Raw genomic sequence first — 16,289 nt, 5'->3', positions numbered from 1 at the left:
CTGGAATTCCCTCCCGAAATCTGAACTCCTTTAATTACTCTTGAAAACCTAGCTCTGTGATCAAATTTAAGGTCATTAGTCCTAAAATGTCCTCACGTGGCAAGGCCAGCATCTGTTCCCCATCTCCAATTGCCCTTGAGAAGGTGGTGCTGAGCTGACCTCTTGAGCCACCATGGCCTGTGCAGTGTAGGTACACTCACAGTTCTGTTAGGGAAGGAGTTCCAGGGTTTTGACCCAGCAATTAGGTCCTTCATTGACCTTAAACATGAACTCTGCTGCCAGATTTGTGCAGAAATTTCATCATTTTCTGCTTTTATTATTGCAAATTACTCTGGCATTTTACTTGATGAACTTCAGGCACCAAGAAGACTTTATGAATGTTCCTTCAAGGAATTAATTGGCAGAGACAGGGTCCATGATGAGGGCAGATTGTGGACAACCTGTAGGATAGGGTTCAATGGCCACTTTCCATTCCATTCCTCCTCTAATTCTTTGATTAAACAAAATCTGTGACCAAACATCTTCAAGATCCCATGGACAGAACTATTTGGTAATAATTTGCCCTTCACCATATACTGATTATATTTTGGGAACCAATCACATGATTCCAGCATCTGGAATTAGCAAATGATTACAGCAGAGGAAAAAGTCCATTTGGCCCCTCATTTCTATGCCAACTGCCTCAAAGAACTCGACAATCCCCACCCTTTGCTCCATAGCCCTGCTAATTCCTTCCTTCGGGTGCTTAACCAATTTGCTTTGGAATCCATGCGCTGAATTTCATGGACCACTGTTGGCTGATACAGACAGGTAGACCTGTACGTTAGGGCTATCTACTGCATGTCCCGGCACAACTTTATGAGCAGCAGAAAAGGTGTTGGATGGACAACTCATCCATGGCCCGATTGAGCCATTTAAGTGCTGACTCTCCGATTTAACAGGTGGCAGGAGAGACCAGTGCCCAATGTGTAACCCAGAAGGTTTAACCCTGCAGTTAGCAGAAGCTGGATAATGTGTCTCCTTCCCATCCCATGCCAATCGGAGAGCACTCCCCTTCCTCCACAGTTTTGCTTCCCTATGTCCATCCTCACACATCCATGCCCACTCATCCTCTCCAACATGTACTTCAACACCCCTGGCACCTCTGCATCAGCTCCTACCAACCTGACCCAGGCCAGGCTTGTTCATGCATGAGTTTGGGGTGTCCATGTTTCCTCTTCCTCTTGGACCTCCTGCAGTGCCAGCAGTGTCCACCCATCCTGCTGTGGCACAGAGCTGCTGGCTTCCAATTGGAGTATGAAGGGGGTCTTCCTCCTGGAGATAGACTAATTTCGGGGCTGTTGCTCATAAAACTAAAGGAGAACAAACCAGTCAAGTGGAGACAGGGTCACCCCCAAAATTAATGCTGGGGGAGCCAGCCTTCAGTGAATAATCCATCCCTAAGTTTAAATCTGCCTCCACTTTAAAGCAGTGCAACCTAGATTCTAACCATTTGCTGCAGTGAAAGGTCTCCCCTCACGTCACTATTGGTTCTTTCACCAACTACCTTGGTTCTTTACTGTCCCACTAACGAAAACAGTTTCTCCTAGTCTGCTCTGTCCAGACTCCACCACATGCTCTAAGGATCACCACAGGCTGAATACAAGGCAGATGGACCCGTATGATGGGGTGCCATTGCCATCTATGCTCTATCAAGTCTCCTGTCAACCTTCTCTTCCCTCAAGGGGAATAACCCCAGCTTCTCTCATCTCTCCACGTAACTGAAATCTTTCATCTCCCGAACAATTCTTGTGAATCTTTTCTTCTCATAAGCTTTCACATCCTTCCTGAAGGGAAGTGCCCAGAACTGGGTACAATACCTCAACTGAAATTGAAGCAGATTTTAATAATAGAGTCCATTTTCAAGTCCATCACTCAAACCAGCCTCCCATCCATTGACTCTGTCTACACTTCCTGCTGCCTGGAAAAGCAGCCAGAATAATTAAGGACCCCATGCACCCCCAGCATACTCTCTTCCAACTTCTTCCCTCGGGATAAAGTCTTAAATCACGTACCAACCGACTCAAGAACAGCTTCTTCTCTGCTGCCATCAGACTTTTGAATGGACCTACCTATCAATAAGTTGATCTTTCTCTATAGCCTAGCTATGACTGTAACATTACATTCTGCACTCTCTCCTCTCCTTCTCTATGTACGATATACTTCGTATAGCACGCGAGAAGCAACTCTTTTCACTGTATACTAGTACATGTAACAATAAAAAAAATCAAAATTAAATAAACAATTGATTAAAGATACTTTGCTTTTGTACTCTCTGCCTCTGTACCTGAAGCCCAGGATCACGTGTACCTGATTAACCACACAACTGCCACCTTCAACAATTTGTGTGCAGATGCTGACCAAACCCCTTCCTTGTCCACTCCTGCCCCCTCCCCCCCTCACTGCAGTCTCTGTTCACTTCTGTATGCATTGTTCTCATCATAGAAACCCTACAGTGCATAAGGAGTCCATTCAGCCCATTGAGTCTACACAGACAACAATCCCACTTCACAACCCTACACATTTACCCCACTAACTCCTCTAACCTACACATCCCAGGACACTATGGGCAATTTAGCATGGCCAATCAACCTTACCTGCACATCTTTGGCCTGTGGGAGGAAACCGAAGAACCCAGAGGAAATCCACACAGACACAAGGAGAATGTGCAAACTCCACACAGACAGTGACCTAAGCTGGAAATCAAATCCAGATTCCTGGAATTAGCAAATAATTACAGCAAAGGAAAAATGATGACAGAAGAGGAAGGTTAGCAGTGCTAACCACTCTGCCACTGTGCCACTTATAGAGTCTTGTAATGAACAGCTTCAGCTGCAAGTTTTAAAATTAACAAGCAAGCAAAGACAAGGTCATCGTTTCCATAACTCAGAACTGGACCAGTTCCCCACATCCTATTAAAATGATAATGGTATTTTGTAAGCTGCTGGGAGAATTAACAGAATCACAAAACAGATTAGTAATACAGAGAAGTTCTTGGATAAGTGTTTTCTTTAAGGACACTCTGGTTGATATTTACAAGATCCTGTAAGAGAAAGGGTGATTTAATAATGTGACATCGCATTGTTCTCATCAAGCCAACTCTGTGTGAGTAACATAACAGCACAAGAAATAGGAACAGGAGGAGGCCATTCAGCCCTTCAAGCCCACTCGTGCCATTGAATGAGATCATGACTGATCTGGTCTTTCTTGCCTGCTCTCATAACCCTTAACTCTTGTCAATCAAAAATCTGACTAATTCTGCTTTGAATATATTCACTGGCCTTTGGGAAGGGAATTTCAAACACTAACAAACCTCCTGACAGAAAAAGATCCTCCATAATTCCATTTTAATATCAGACACCCCTTATTTTAAACTTTGTCCCCGGTTCCAGATTCTTTCATGAGGGGAAATGTCCTCTCCAATTGAGGCCCTTCAGAATCTTTGTTTCAACAAAATCAACTTCTTCTAATCACCAATGAGTATAAGACCAATCCATTCAATCTTCCTTCAACATCCCCTTCATCCCAGAAATCAGCCTAATGAATCTTCTCTGAACTGCCTCAAATACAAATATTTATTTATTGGTTCATGGGATCTGGGTGTCGCAAATATTACCCAAACTGTATTGCCCTTGAGAAGGAAGTATTGAGCCACCATCTTGAACCGCTGCAATCCATGTGCTGTGTGAACAGCCACAGTGCTGTTAGGAAGAGAACGCCAACATTTGATTCAATGACAGTGCAGGAACACCAAGATAGTTCCGATGTATGATAGTCCTTGGCTTGGATGGGAACTTGAAGGTGGTGGTATTCCAGTGCATCTGCTGCCCATTTCTTTCTAAGGGGTAGAGATCAAGGGTTTGAAAGGCGTTTGTTGAAGGAACCTTGGTGAGTTGGTGCACCGCATCTTGTAGATGCTATACATGCTGACAATGTATATCAGTGCTGAAGAGAGTGAATGTTGAAGGTAGTAGATGCAGGTACATCAGGCAATAAAGAAAGCATATGGTATGTATGTTAGCCTCTCTTTAAGAGTAGACACTTAAAAGTCTTGACAGGATAGATGCTGAGAAAATATTTCCTCTGTCTCTAGAATCTAGAACACAGGATCATAGTCTCAAATTAAGGGTTCGGTTATTTGGGAGTGAGATGAGGAGATATTTCTTCACTCAGAGTTGTGAATCTTTGGAATTCTCTATCCCAGGGAGTTACAGATGCTCAGTCGGCATGGTGGCACAGAGCTTAGCACTGCTGCCTCACCAGGGACCCGAGTTCAATTCCCAGTTTGGGTCACTGCCTGTGTGGAGTTTGCACATTCTCCCCATGTCAGCGTGGGCTTCTGCTGGGTGCTCCGGTTTCCACCCACAGTCCAAGAATGGATTGGCCACGCTAAATTGCCCTTAGTGTCAGGGTAAATGCATGGGGTTGTGGGGATAGGGCCTGGGTGGGATTGTGGTTGGTGCAGACTAAATGACTAAAAGGCCTCCTTATGCACTGTAGGATTCTATGATTCAATTAATATATTCAAGTTTTTAGGCTTTCTTTTACTCAGGGAATTACCAAATATTTAGATAGTGGAAGAATGTGCAGATGAATGGTGGATCAAATGGCCTATTCTATCTCCAATTTCTAATGTTGGTATGTTGCAATTTGTACACAGCAAATTTGTACCAACCAATTTGTACACAGCAAGTTTCCACCAAACAACAATGAGAAAGCTGATCAAATCATTTAAGGGGCGACACAGTGGTTAGCACTGCTGCCTCACAGCGCCAGGGACCCAGGTTCGATTCTGGTTTTGAGCGACCACTGCGTAAAGTTTGCATGTTCTCCCTGCTTCTGCGTTTCCTCCCACAGTCCAAAGATATGCAGGTTAGATAGATTGGCCATGCATAATTGCCCTTTAGTATTCAAAGATGTGTGGGTTGGTCGATTAGACATTGCAAATGCTCTAGGTTCCTGGGCAGGAGTCTGGGCCTGGTTAAGATAGGCTGAATGGCCTCCTTCTGCACTGTCGGGATTTTTTAATGATGTTAGTTGAGGTACGGTACTAACCATTGTGCCAATGTGTTGCCCTATGCAGGGATATTCATACACAGGGATCCATTCTCTGCAAGCTAAAGAAATATGTCCAAGCTTGCATCTTTTTTAAAAAATTATCAGAAGCTTGCGAAGCTTGTAGGTCCCTGTTACATTCTCCATGGCAAGGCCAAGGCCAATCAGCATCTTGCCAACCAATCAGTACCCTTTTCTCCTGTGGTATAAATTGTTGTGATAGTTTGAAATTTGGCATTCTTGTGTTTGTCCAGATGAGTGGAAGATGAAAAGCTTCAGCAACGTGTCACTTTTTGAAGCAATATTTTGTAAATTATAATCTCTCCTCTTCCTTTTTCTCTTTGAAAAAAAGAAATATCGTGTGGAGCACCAGTTCAAGTGAAAAATGCATTTGTCCAAGGAGTGCTTCACTACGTAGGAGACATAGCAACGTACACCTGCTACAGCGGATACATGCTGCAAGGGTCACGAGAAAGTAGCTGCCTGGAGAATGGAACTTGGAGTGCACCCCCCATTTGCAGAGGTACAGAAAGATTCCAAAGTTGACCCAATTGCAGAGTGCAAATTAGTTGCCATTGATCATTGCACAGTTGTATTCATTGCCTTTCTCCCTCCTACTTTTCTACTCTTCTAAAGAAGAGTCCCTCATCTGGAATAACACTTGCGTGAATGCTGCAGTCACCTGCCAGTACCAATGACCTTACTAAATGGTTTATTTTCCTGTGTTTGCAGGCTCTTGCATCACAGGAAACTTTACAACTAATCCAACCTTAAAGTTTATTTATCGGTCACAAGTTTGCTTACATTAACACTACCATGAAGTTACTGTGAAAATCCCCTAGTCACCACACTCCGGCACCTATTTGGGTACACTGAAGGAGAATTTAGCATGGCCAATGCACCCTAACCAGCACATCTTTTGGACTGTGGGAGGAAACCGGAGCCCCAGAGGAAACCCACACAGGCACGGGGATAACATGCACACACAGACAGTGACCCAGGACAGGAATCAAACCCAGGTCCCTGGCGCTGTGAGGCAGCTGTGCTGACCACTGCCGTCACATCGCCCAGTGCAACCTGGCCAGAGGCTCAACTTTATTCATTTGCAAAATACCTCAAATCACAGTGTATAAGTCAACACAGCGTATAAGATCACCTCATTTTCCAAGCCCCAAAAGCCATGTTATTGCATATGATCGGCATGTATAGGTGACACCCCATCTCCCCACCCATCCTTTCAGCCTAGACATGCTGTACACACATCAGTAGTCAGCCTCGGCTTTTCACTCCACAGATGCATGTTTAACTTCTCAGTACCTTAAAACTGGGGCAAGGGAGCCCCCGATCCCTCCGTGGTGAGATGGGGGTGGGGGGGCAGGGAGTGGTGGTCACCTCGATGCTTGCGGAGGGGAGTTCTCCATGTCCATACAGGGGAAGAGGGAGTTTCAATTTTTTTTTTTAAATGGCGCCCTAATCTCTCTAGAGCCAGCCTTGCTAGCTCAATCAGGCCCCGTGCCCACCAAAATGATGGTGCAAACCACAATCCCAGATTGAAATTTGGCATTCTTGTTTTTGTCCTGAAGAGCATAGTCAGTGCAGGCATGGAGGGCCAAAGGGCCTATTCCTGTGCTGCAATTTTCTTTGTTCTTTGTTTTCATTACACTAAATGCTGGGAGATATGGTCTGAAAACTTGGTTGTGCGTCTGGAGAGATACCCGCCAGTTTGCAGTCAGAGCCTGACAAATTGTGGTAAAATTGCAGCAGATGTTAATGACATTTGAAAATGGCCACCAACCCCACACCCACACTGGCAACTCATAGCGCTTTAAGAGGGATTTAACAAGGCGAATGCCAACTTACGTGCCAACATCCATGGTTAAACAATAATTATTTTATCTTTGTGATACAGGCTGACCCATGTGCTTGGAGGGTGCAGCACTTGCTCAATACTCCACAGGGAGTGTCAGCCTGAATTATGTACTCAAGTCTCCACTTTTAAAACACTCCTTAAGTGTGAGTTCTTCAACCAAGCATTTGGTTATCTATTCAAATATCTCCTCGCATGGTTTGGTGATTATTGTGTTTGATATTCGCTCTTGTGAAGGATCTTGTGTTGTTTTACCGTATGTAAGTGCAAAGGTATCATTGCTTAGCAACTACTTGCTTAGATACTGCAATGGAAATTTAAGCTGAGGTGACGAGAGACTTTTAAATGAGGGGGAACTACAAAACAACTAAGGCATTACCACAGTAAGGATCTGCCTCATCAAATACCTTTTGTTTTAGATTAGAGGCTGTGGAAGTTAAATGTGGGGAGAAAAAAAACCTCAGCTGTAACAAGGAAGTTGTTTCGTAATTTCTTTTGCCTCAGAAATAGTGGAAGTGTGTCCATCCAACACCATTACAGAATCAAAGCTTTTCTGTTTCTCTCACACGGTTGGAACCGTAGGTAGAAGAATTTTTGTTAGGCCTGAATCCTTTCTACATCATCCAAACTCAGGGGGAATGATCGAAGCGAGGCGTCAATAAAACCGTCTAAACAACTTCCATTTCTTTGGCGCCTTGCACTATCTCAGGTCACCAATAATTCAATTCTGAACTTCTAAAGTAAAATACTGCGGATGCTGGAAATCTGAAGCGAAAATAGAAAATTCTGGATAAACTCATCAGCGTCTGTGGAGAGAAAAACAGAGTTAATGTTTCAAGTTTATACAACTCTTCTTTAGCGCTCTGGAATTCATACAGTCTCATAATGTTAACTCTGTTTCTCTCTACACCAATGCGACTGAGTTTATCCAGAATTTTCTGTTCTTATTTCAGGTACTTTTACAAGTGTAGACGTTGTTGTCATGTAGCAGCCAGTTTGCAAACAGCCAACTGCACCAAACAGAAATGTGAGGCCAAATTCTCTGATCTTGCTCGCAGCCTGCATTCTCCTGTCCCGCTGCAGCCAACGGGGATTTGGCTGAGCACCAAATTCTCCGTCCTTGCTGGTGGCAGTGGCGGGGTGTGAACGGCTGGAGAATTCTGATCGAGGTAATGACCAGAGAATCTGTTATTATTATGTTGATTGAGGTGTAAATACTGTCTAGGGTAGTCGCCATAACTACCCTGCTCATCTTCAAAATATTGCCATGGGATCTTTGACATCTACTCAAGAGGACAGATGGGACCTTGACAGAGGCAGCACCTCCATCAAAGCAGCACTCCCTCAGTACTGGTAATAGACACGTTAGCTTGGATTGTAAGCACAAGTATCCAGAGTGGGGTTTGAACCCAGAGCTTTCTGACTTGGAGACAAGAGCCGTATCCACACAGGTGCAGCCAATATCAAATAGTGCCTGTCCAGGTGAGAAAACAAACGCCATCCCCAGGAATCTTATCTAAAAGATGGATCATTTAACATCATTAGAGTCACATTCCTAAGTATTGAACAATAATCCCATGAATCTGGTGTCATGTAGACACTACATTAAAGCACAGATTGGGGCTGATAGTGGCACAGTGGTTAGCACTGCTACCTCACAACGCCCGGGACTTGGGTTCGATTCCCAGCTTGGGTCACTGTCTGTGTGTGATCTGCATGTTCTCCCCATGTCTGCATGGGTTTCCTCCAGGTACTCCAATTTCCTCCCACAGTCCAAAGACGTGCCGGTTAGGTGCATTGGCTGTGCTAAACTCTCCCTCAGTGTACCCGAACAGGTGCTGGAGTGTGGAGACTAGGGGATTTTCACAATAACTTCATTACAGTGTTAATGTAAGCTTACTTGTGACAATAATAAATAAACTTTGCTTTACTTTTGAATGAGTGCATTCAGCCTATTGTGTCCATGCCAGCCAAATAAAGAGTTATCCCATCTTCCAGCTCATGGTCTGTAGCTTTGTAAGTTATAGCACTTCAAACCCTTCTCACCCTTTCAGACAGTGGCTGGAATTTTACCGCCCCGCTTGCCATGGGAATTGGAGCGGGTGAGGGGCAGACCGTGGGAAGGTCTGTTGACCTCGGGTGGGGTCTTCCGGTTTCGGGATGAGCAAGGCTGTAAAATCCTGCCCAGCGAGTTCCAGAACCCCACTACCCTCAGAGTGAAAATATTACTCCTCAACTCCCCTCTAATCCTTCCATCCATCCCTTTAATTCTGTGGCTCCTTCTTATTGACCTCTATGCTAATGGAACAAGCTCCTTCCTGTCCACTCTAACCTGTTCATAATTTTTGTACACCACAATTGAATCTCTCCTTGTCCCAATTCTAAGAAAACAACCCCCAGCCTGTTCAATCACTCCTCACAGCTAAACTTTTCTGCTCCTCAGAAATCTCCTCTGAGCCTCCTTTGGTGCGATCACATCCTTCCTGAAATGTGGTGACCAAGACTGTTCACATCACCAAGCTGTGGGTCTAACCAGTGTTTTATATAGTTCTGGCAGAACCCTGCTCTTGTATTTTGTGCCTTGGTTAATAAAGGGAAGTATCCCATTGTGCTGCCTTAATGACTTTATTTACTGCACTCTCAGGCTAAAAATCACCATCAGTCAGCTCATTCTCCCACTACATTATCTCACGCTCCGCCAAACTGAATTCCATTAGTTACTTTTCTGCCCACATGATTAGTCCATTTATAGAAATCATAGAATTCCCACAGTGCAGAAAGCGAACATGCAACTCATCGAATCAGCACCGACTCTCTGAAACAACATCCTACCCAGGCCCTCCCCTCCACCCTATCCCCATAATCCCATGCATTTAACATGGCCAATCCACCTAACCTGTACATCTTTCAACTGTGGGAGAAAACTGGAGCACCCGGAGGAAACCCATGCAGACACGGGGAGAATGTGCAAACTCCACACAGGCACTCAAGGCTGGAATTGAACCCGAGTCTCTGGTTATGCTATCCTGTAGCCCACTGTCTTCCTCACTATTAACCACATTGCTTAATCATGCTCCATAAGATTTTATTTACTCATTCGTGGTACTTGGCTGGTCAGCATTTATTGCCCATCCCTAGTTGCCCGAGGGCAGTTGGGAGTCAACCACACTGCTGAGGAGCTGGAATCGCATGTAGGCCAGACCAGGTAAGGACAGCAGATTGCCTTCCCTAAAGGATATTAGTGAACCAGATGGGTTTTTTCCAACAATCGACAATGGTTTTGCGGTCATTACTGGATTTTTAATTCCAGATTTTTATTTTATTCAAGTCCCACTATCTGCTGTGGTGGGATTGGAACCTGAGTGCCCAGAACATTACTGAGTTTCTGGATTAATAGTCTAGCAATAATACAATTAAGCCAAGACCTCTCCATAATTGATATGTACCATGAAAAGCATGGACCTGAGTACTGAGCCCTGTGGAACCCCACTGGAAACAGCCTTCCAATCACAAAACACCCATCAATCTCTTTGCTTCTGCCACCAATTTTGGATCCAACTTGCTATGCCCTTGGATTCCATTGACTCTTACTTTTCTGACCAATTTGTCAAGCCAGCTTTTCTAATACCTGTTATGAAGGTACGGTGGTATATTGGTAACATCACTAGATTAGTAATCCAGTTGTCCAATCTTAATGGGGGCACGGGTTCAAGATCTACTAGAATTGAAAGCTAATCTTAGGAAATAGTTGTCATAAAAAACCCACCCGGTTCACTGATACCTTTTAGGGAAGGAAGTCTGTCCGCCTCACCCAGTCTGGCCTACATGTCGCTCCAAGCCCTTCAGCAATGTGATTGACTCTTAATTGTCTTCTGCAAGGCTAGCCATTCAGTTCAAGGGCAATTAGTGATGGACAACAAATGCCAGGATTTTTTTCTATTGATTTGTGGGACATGGGCATGACTGGCTGGCCAGCATTTATTGCCCATCCTTAGTTACTCCTTGTTCAGATGGCATTTGAGAGTGAACCACATTGCTGTAGCTCTGGAGTTGCATATAGGCCACAGAAAGACAGCAGATTGCCTCCCCTAATGAGCATTGGTAAAGCAGTTGGGGTTTTCTGACAATTGACAATGGTTTCATGGTCATCAGTAGATTCTTAATTTCAGATTTTTTTATTGCATTCAAATTCCACCATCAACTTTAGTCCCCAGAACAACAGCATATTTCAGGACTAATAGTCTAGCAATAATACCACTAGGCCATTGCCTCTCCATCCACATTGCATGAAAGAGTGAAAGAATATGTCAAACCTATTCCCCTCATTGAATTTCCCATTGCATCTTCCAAAGCTAAGACATGTTCTTCCCTTAACTAATCAATGTTGGCTGTCCATGGTTAATCCATGCCTTTCTTAATGATCATTTATGATATCCCTCAAAATACTCTTCCAATAACTTGCCCACCACCAAGATTAGGCAGATTGGGTTATAATAAAACAACATATCCCTCTGGCCCATAATAATACAGCACATCTCTTTTTAAGCTAGTGTAAAATGAGCAGTCTTCCAGAACAGGTGTGTACCAAGAGAGAATTGCAAAATGATGGTCAGAGTCTTTGTTATTTACACTCTTCCTTTTCACTGTAACTTGGGATACATTTCATCCAGTCCTAGTGGTTTTAAAAGTGATAAATCCCTCAAGATGTTTTCCTTACTCACTATACGGCGGCACAGTGGTTAGCACTGTTGTCTCACAGCGCCAGGGACCTGGGTTCGATTCCCGGCTTGGGTCAGTCTGTGTAGAGTCTGCACATTCTCCCTGTGTCTGTGGGATTTCCTCTGGGTGCTCTGGTTTCCACCCACAAAAGATGCGCTGGTTAGTGCATTGGCCATGCTAAATTCTCCCTCAGTGTACCCAAACAGGTACTGGAGTGGGGCAACTAGGGGATTTTCACAGTAACTTCATTGCAGTGTTAATGCAAGCCTTTTGTGACACAAATAGTCATAGACTCGTCGAGGTTTACAGCATGGAAACAGGCCTTTCAGCCCAACTTGTCCATGCTGCCCTCGTATTTTAAAACCCCTCAGCTAATTCCAATTATCTGCATTTGGCCCATATCCTTCTATACCCATCGTACCCATGTAAATATCTAAATGCTTTTTAAAAGACAAAATTGTACCCGCCTCTACTACTACCTCTGGCAGCTTGTTCCAGACACTCACCACCCTCTGTGTGATAAAATTGCCCCAATGTACACTTTTGTATCCCTCCCTTCTCACCTTAAACCTATACTCACTAGTTTTAGACTCCCCTACCTTAGGGAAAAGATATTGACTATCTACCTTGTCTATGCCCCTCATTATTTTATAGACCTCTATAAGGTCACCCCTCAGCCTCCTACAGTCCAGAGAAAAATGTCCCAGTCTATTCAGCCTCTCCTTATAACTCAATCCATCAAGTCTCAGTAGCATCCTAGTAAATGTTTTCTTCAGTCTTTCTAGTTCAATAATATCCTTTCTATAATAGTGACCAGAACTGCACAGAGTATTCCAAGTATGGCCTTACCAATATCTTGTAGAACTTTAACAAGACATTCTAACTCCTATATTCAATGTTCTGATTGATAAAACCAAGCATGTCGAATGCCTCCTTCACCAGTCTGTCCACCTGTGACTCTACTTTCAAGGAGTTTTGAACATGTCCCCCTAGATCTCTTTGTTCTATAACTCTTCCCATTGGCCTACCATTAACTGAATAAGTCCTGCCCTGGTTCAATCTACCAAAATGCATCACCTCACATTTGTCTAAATTAAACTCCATCTGCCATCCATCAGCCCACTGGCCCAATTGATCAAGATCCCATTGCAATTGGAGAAAACTTTCTTCACTGTCTACTATGCCACCAATCTTAGTGTCATCTGCAAACTTACTAACCATGCTTCCTATATTCTCATCCAAATTATGAATGTAAATGACAAATGACAGTGGACCCAGCACTGATCCCTGAGGCACACCGCTGGTCACAGGTCTCCAGTTTGAAAAAAAACAACTCTCTACAACCACCCTCTGGTTCTGTCAAGAAGCCAATTTTGTATCTATTTACATACCTCACCCTGGATCCCATGAGATTTAACCTTATGCAACAGCCTACCATGCGGTACCTTGTCAAAGGCCTTGCTAAAGTCCATGTAGACAATATCAACTGCACTGCCCTCATCTACCTTCTTGGTTACCCCTTCAAAAAAACTCAATCAAATTTGTGAGACATGATTTTCCATTAATAAATAAGTTAAACTTAAAAAAACTTATACTTACTTCATCCGCCCGTGTGTATTGTGCCAACATTTTCAGCGTGGTGCGGAATAATATGCAGGATTTATCCAGAGTTAGTCCTGCATCTCTCTTTTATAAAAGAATCACGCTTCACTGTAATAACCATTTTGCTGCTTGTTTCCGCTCTGCTAGCTGTCTGTCGATTTCCCTGTCAAAATGGTGGAGCCTGTGAAAGACCCAACACGTGCACTTGTCCAGAAGGATGGATGGGGCGTCTCTGTGAAACACGTGAGTATTGCTGGATGGAGCCTCTCCACGAGCTGCAGCAGAACTCTTCCACTTGGAAGTCTACGCGTCAACCACTTTGGCTAACTTCAACCTTTCATGTTACGATGCTTGAAAATGGAGTGACGTTGCCATCCAGACCAAAACAAGCTGCCTAATTTAACAGGGGGAAAAATTGGCTGTGTCCTGGCCACTGGTGTGATACAGTCGCTGCCAATTTTGCTGTTCCAACAATATCCATGCTGAATCATATATTCAGCCAGACTAAAGATAGAAAATGTTGGAATAGTCTGTAAGTATTCGGAATTAATGATGATAGCATAGTCATTGTGCTGTTAGACTAGTAATCCAGAAGAGCTGTAGCAATCTTTTCCCAAACTCGGGTCACTCCAGAGCATATCTTAGCCAATGAATCTCTTTTTAACGTGTTTGCTGCTACAGTGTAGGAAACACAGCAGCCAATGTGTGTGCAGCAAGATTCCACTAATAGCACTCTGATAATCTTTTTGCAGCTGTTGGCAGAGGGAGAAATGTTGGATCAGGACACCAGGGAGAACTCTCTTTTTCTGCAGAATAGGCGTTGTGAATTCCTTATCCATCCACTTTGAGACAAGACCTCAGTTAAACATCACAAATGAGGAAAAGTATCTCCAACACTGCAGCACCCCCTCAGTAATGCACTGGAAGTGTCTCTATAGATTGTGTGCTCAAATCTCTGCAGAGGGATTTGAACCCGCAACCTTCTGACTTTATCCCAAGACGTGCAGGCATTGACGGGAGGGTGCTGGGCACCTTCTGGACAGGCTGACCTGTCGGATATCTCTCAGAGCTCCTCCTCTTCCTCCCTATTTGTCAAGGGAATGCTCCATTTATGTGTTCCTTCTTTCATTGTCACCCACTAATACTCGATAGTAGGAGGAGCTCTGACAGATACCTGACAGGCCTGGCTGTCCAGAAGACACCCGGTTCCCTCCCATCAATTACCAACATGTCTTGGATAAAATCAGAAGGTTGCAGATTTAATTCTCACTCCAGGGTCTGTAGACACAATCGACAGTGATACCTCCAGTGCATTATTGAGGGACTGCTGCAGTGTTGGAGGTGCCTTTCCTCATTTGAGATGTTAACCTGGGACCTTGTCTGTCCTCTCAAGGTGAATGGCAGGGAGGTACAAGATAAGTGCATGACCTAATGCTAGCCAAAGGCTGGATCATTCTCTTCAGGCATGGGTCCCTCTATCAAATGGCATGGTGGCACAGTGGTTAGCACTGCTGCCTCACAATGCCAGGGACTCAGGTTCGATTCCAGCCTTGGGTCACTGTTTGTGTGGAGTTTGCACATTTGCCCCCTGTCTGTGTGGGTTTCCTGCGGGTGCTCCAGTTTCCTCCCACAGTCCAAAGATGTGCGGGTTAGGTTGATTGGTTATGCTAAAATTGGTAAGGGTAAATGTGTGGAGTTAGGGGAATAGGGCCTGGGTGGGATTGTGATCGGTACAGACTCAATGGACTGAATGGCTTCCTTCTGTACTGTAGGGATTCCATGGATTCTATTCTATGGAGAACCAGGGGGCCCAAAATTTAAAGCAATTGGCAAAAGAAGAAATAGCAACATGAGGAAAATACTTCTTCATGTAGTGAGTGGTTAGGATTTGGAATGCACTGTCTGAGAATGTGGTGGAGACAGATTCAATCCAGGCTTTCAACGGAGAGTTGAGTATGATTTAAAAAGGAAAATGGGCAGGGCCGTGAAGAGAGGGCAGGGGAATAGTGCCAGGTATCTCGCTCTTCAGAGAGCTGGCGCAGATACATAGGGCTGAATGACCTCATTCTGTGCTGTAACACTCCTATGAATAGAAGGATATGCTGATAGGGTGAGATGTTGCAAGTAGAGTGTGAGGAGGCTGATGCGGACCATAAACAATTCAGCTGTAAATTCCTATATATTGAAATGTAATTTCTTTTTAAAATTACAACAATAGTTTTTTAAAGAAAAAACTTCAGGTCCTGTTTGGCTGTACTGCCGGTAGATCCACATCAGGCTTCTTTCTGCCAGGCTGCTAATGATGTGAAGAGGCCTTGGTACCCGATACTCGCACAGCCCAAACTGGTGCTGCATCATGCCACGTTGTTTAAAGCTTTTACAGTTTTTAAAAGTTTATTTATTAGTGTCACAAGTAGGTTTACATTAACACTGCGATGAAGTTACTGTGAAAATCCCCTAGTCGCCACACTCCAGTGTCTGTTCAGGTACACTGAGGGAGAATTTAACACGGCCAATGCACCTAACCAGCATGTCTTTCAGTCTGTGGGAGGAAACTGGAGCACCAGGAGGAAACCCACGCAGACACAAGGAAAAAAGTGTAGACTCCGAACAGACAGTGACCTAAGCGAGGAATCAAATCTGAGTCCCTGGTGCTGTGAGGCTGCAGTGCTGACCACTGTGCCACCGTGCTGCCCCTGCCCTCTGTCCTTGAGAAATTCAACAGAAACTCACTGGCTCTCTCAAACAAGAACAACTGGATCAGAAGCCCCACCCATCATCAAATACGTTATGTGTGTGGGGGACAAAATCCCATATGATGTTCTGGCCACTAATGCACCTTTTGAGGCCACAGGCTGAGTAGTGGAGAGACCAGAGTTGTGCCTGCATCCTCCTCCCGTCCTTCTCTTCACATGTTTCTCCACAGGTGGGTTTCAGCGTTTCAAGAATGCAGCTTCATCACCACCTTCTCGAGGGCAATTAGGAATGGACGTTAAATGCTGTCCTT

The 16,289-nt window shown here is 44.3% G+C and overlaps 1 protein-coding gene across 1 annotated transcript in view; it reads left to right on the top strand.

The window, feature by feature from the left end:
- The window catches only part of svep1 (sushi, von Willebrand factor type A, EGF and pentraxin domain containing 1), a 201,119-nt gene that overhangs the window by 166,975 nt on the left and 17,855 nt on the right, over positions 1 to 16,289 (top strand). Inside the window, exons 45-46 of the mRNA XM_080188416.1 lie at positions 5,447 to 5,617; positions 13,430 to 13,525. Of these exons, the coding sequence (XP_080044542.1) occupies positions 5,447 to 5,617; positions 13,430 to 13,525 (267 nt within the window). The remainder of the gene's footprint in view (positions 1 to 5,446; positions 5,618 to 13,429; positions 13,526 to 16,289) is intronic.

Source organism: Carcharhinus amblyrhynchos, chromosome 5 (assembly GCF_965287045.1).
Source record: "Carcharhinus amblyrhynchos chromosome 5, sCarAmb.v2.hapA, whole genome shotgun sequence".
Lineage (NCBI taxonomy): Eukaryota > Metazoa > Chordata > Chondrichthyes > Carcharhiniformes > Carcharhinidae > Carcharhinus > Carcharhinus amblyrhynchos.
Note: the sequence above shows the minus strand (reverse complement) of the source record. Positions and strands in the feature narration are given on the sequence as shown.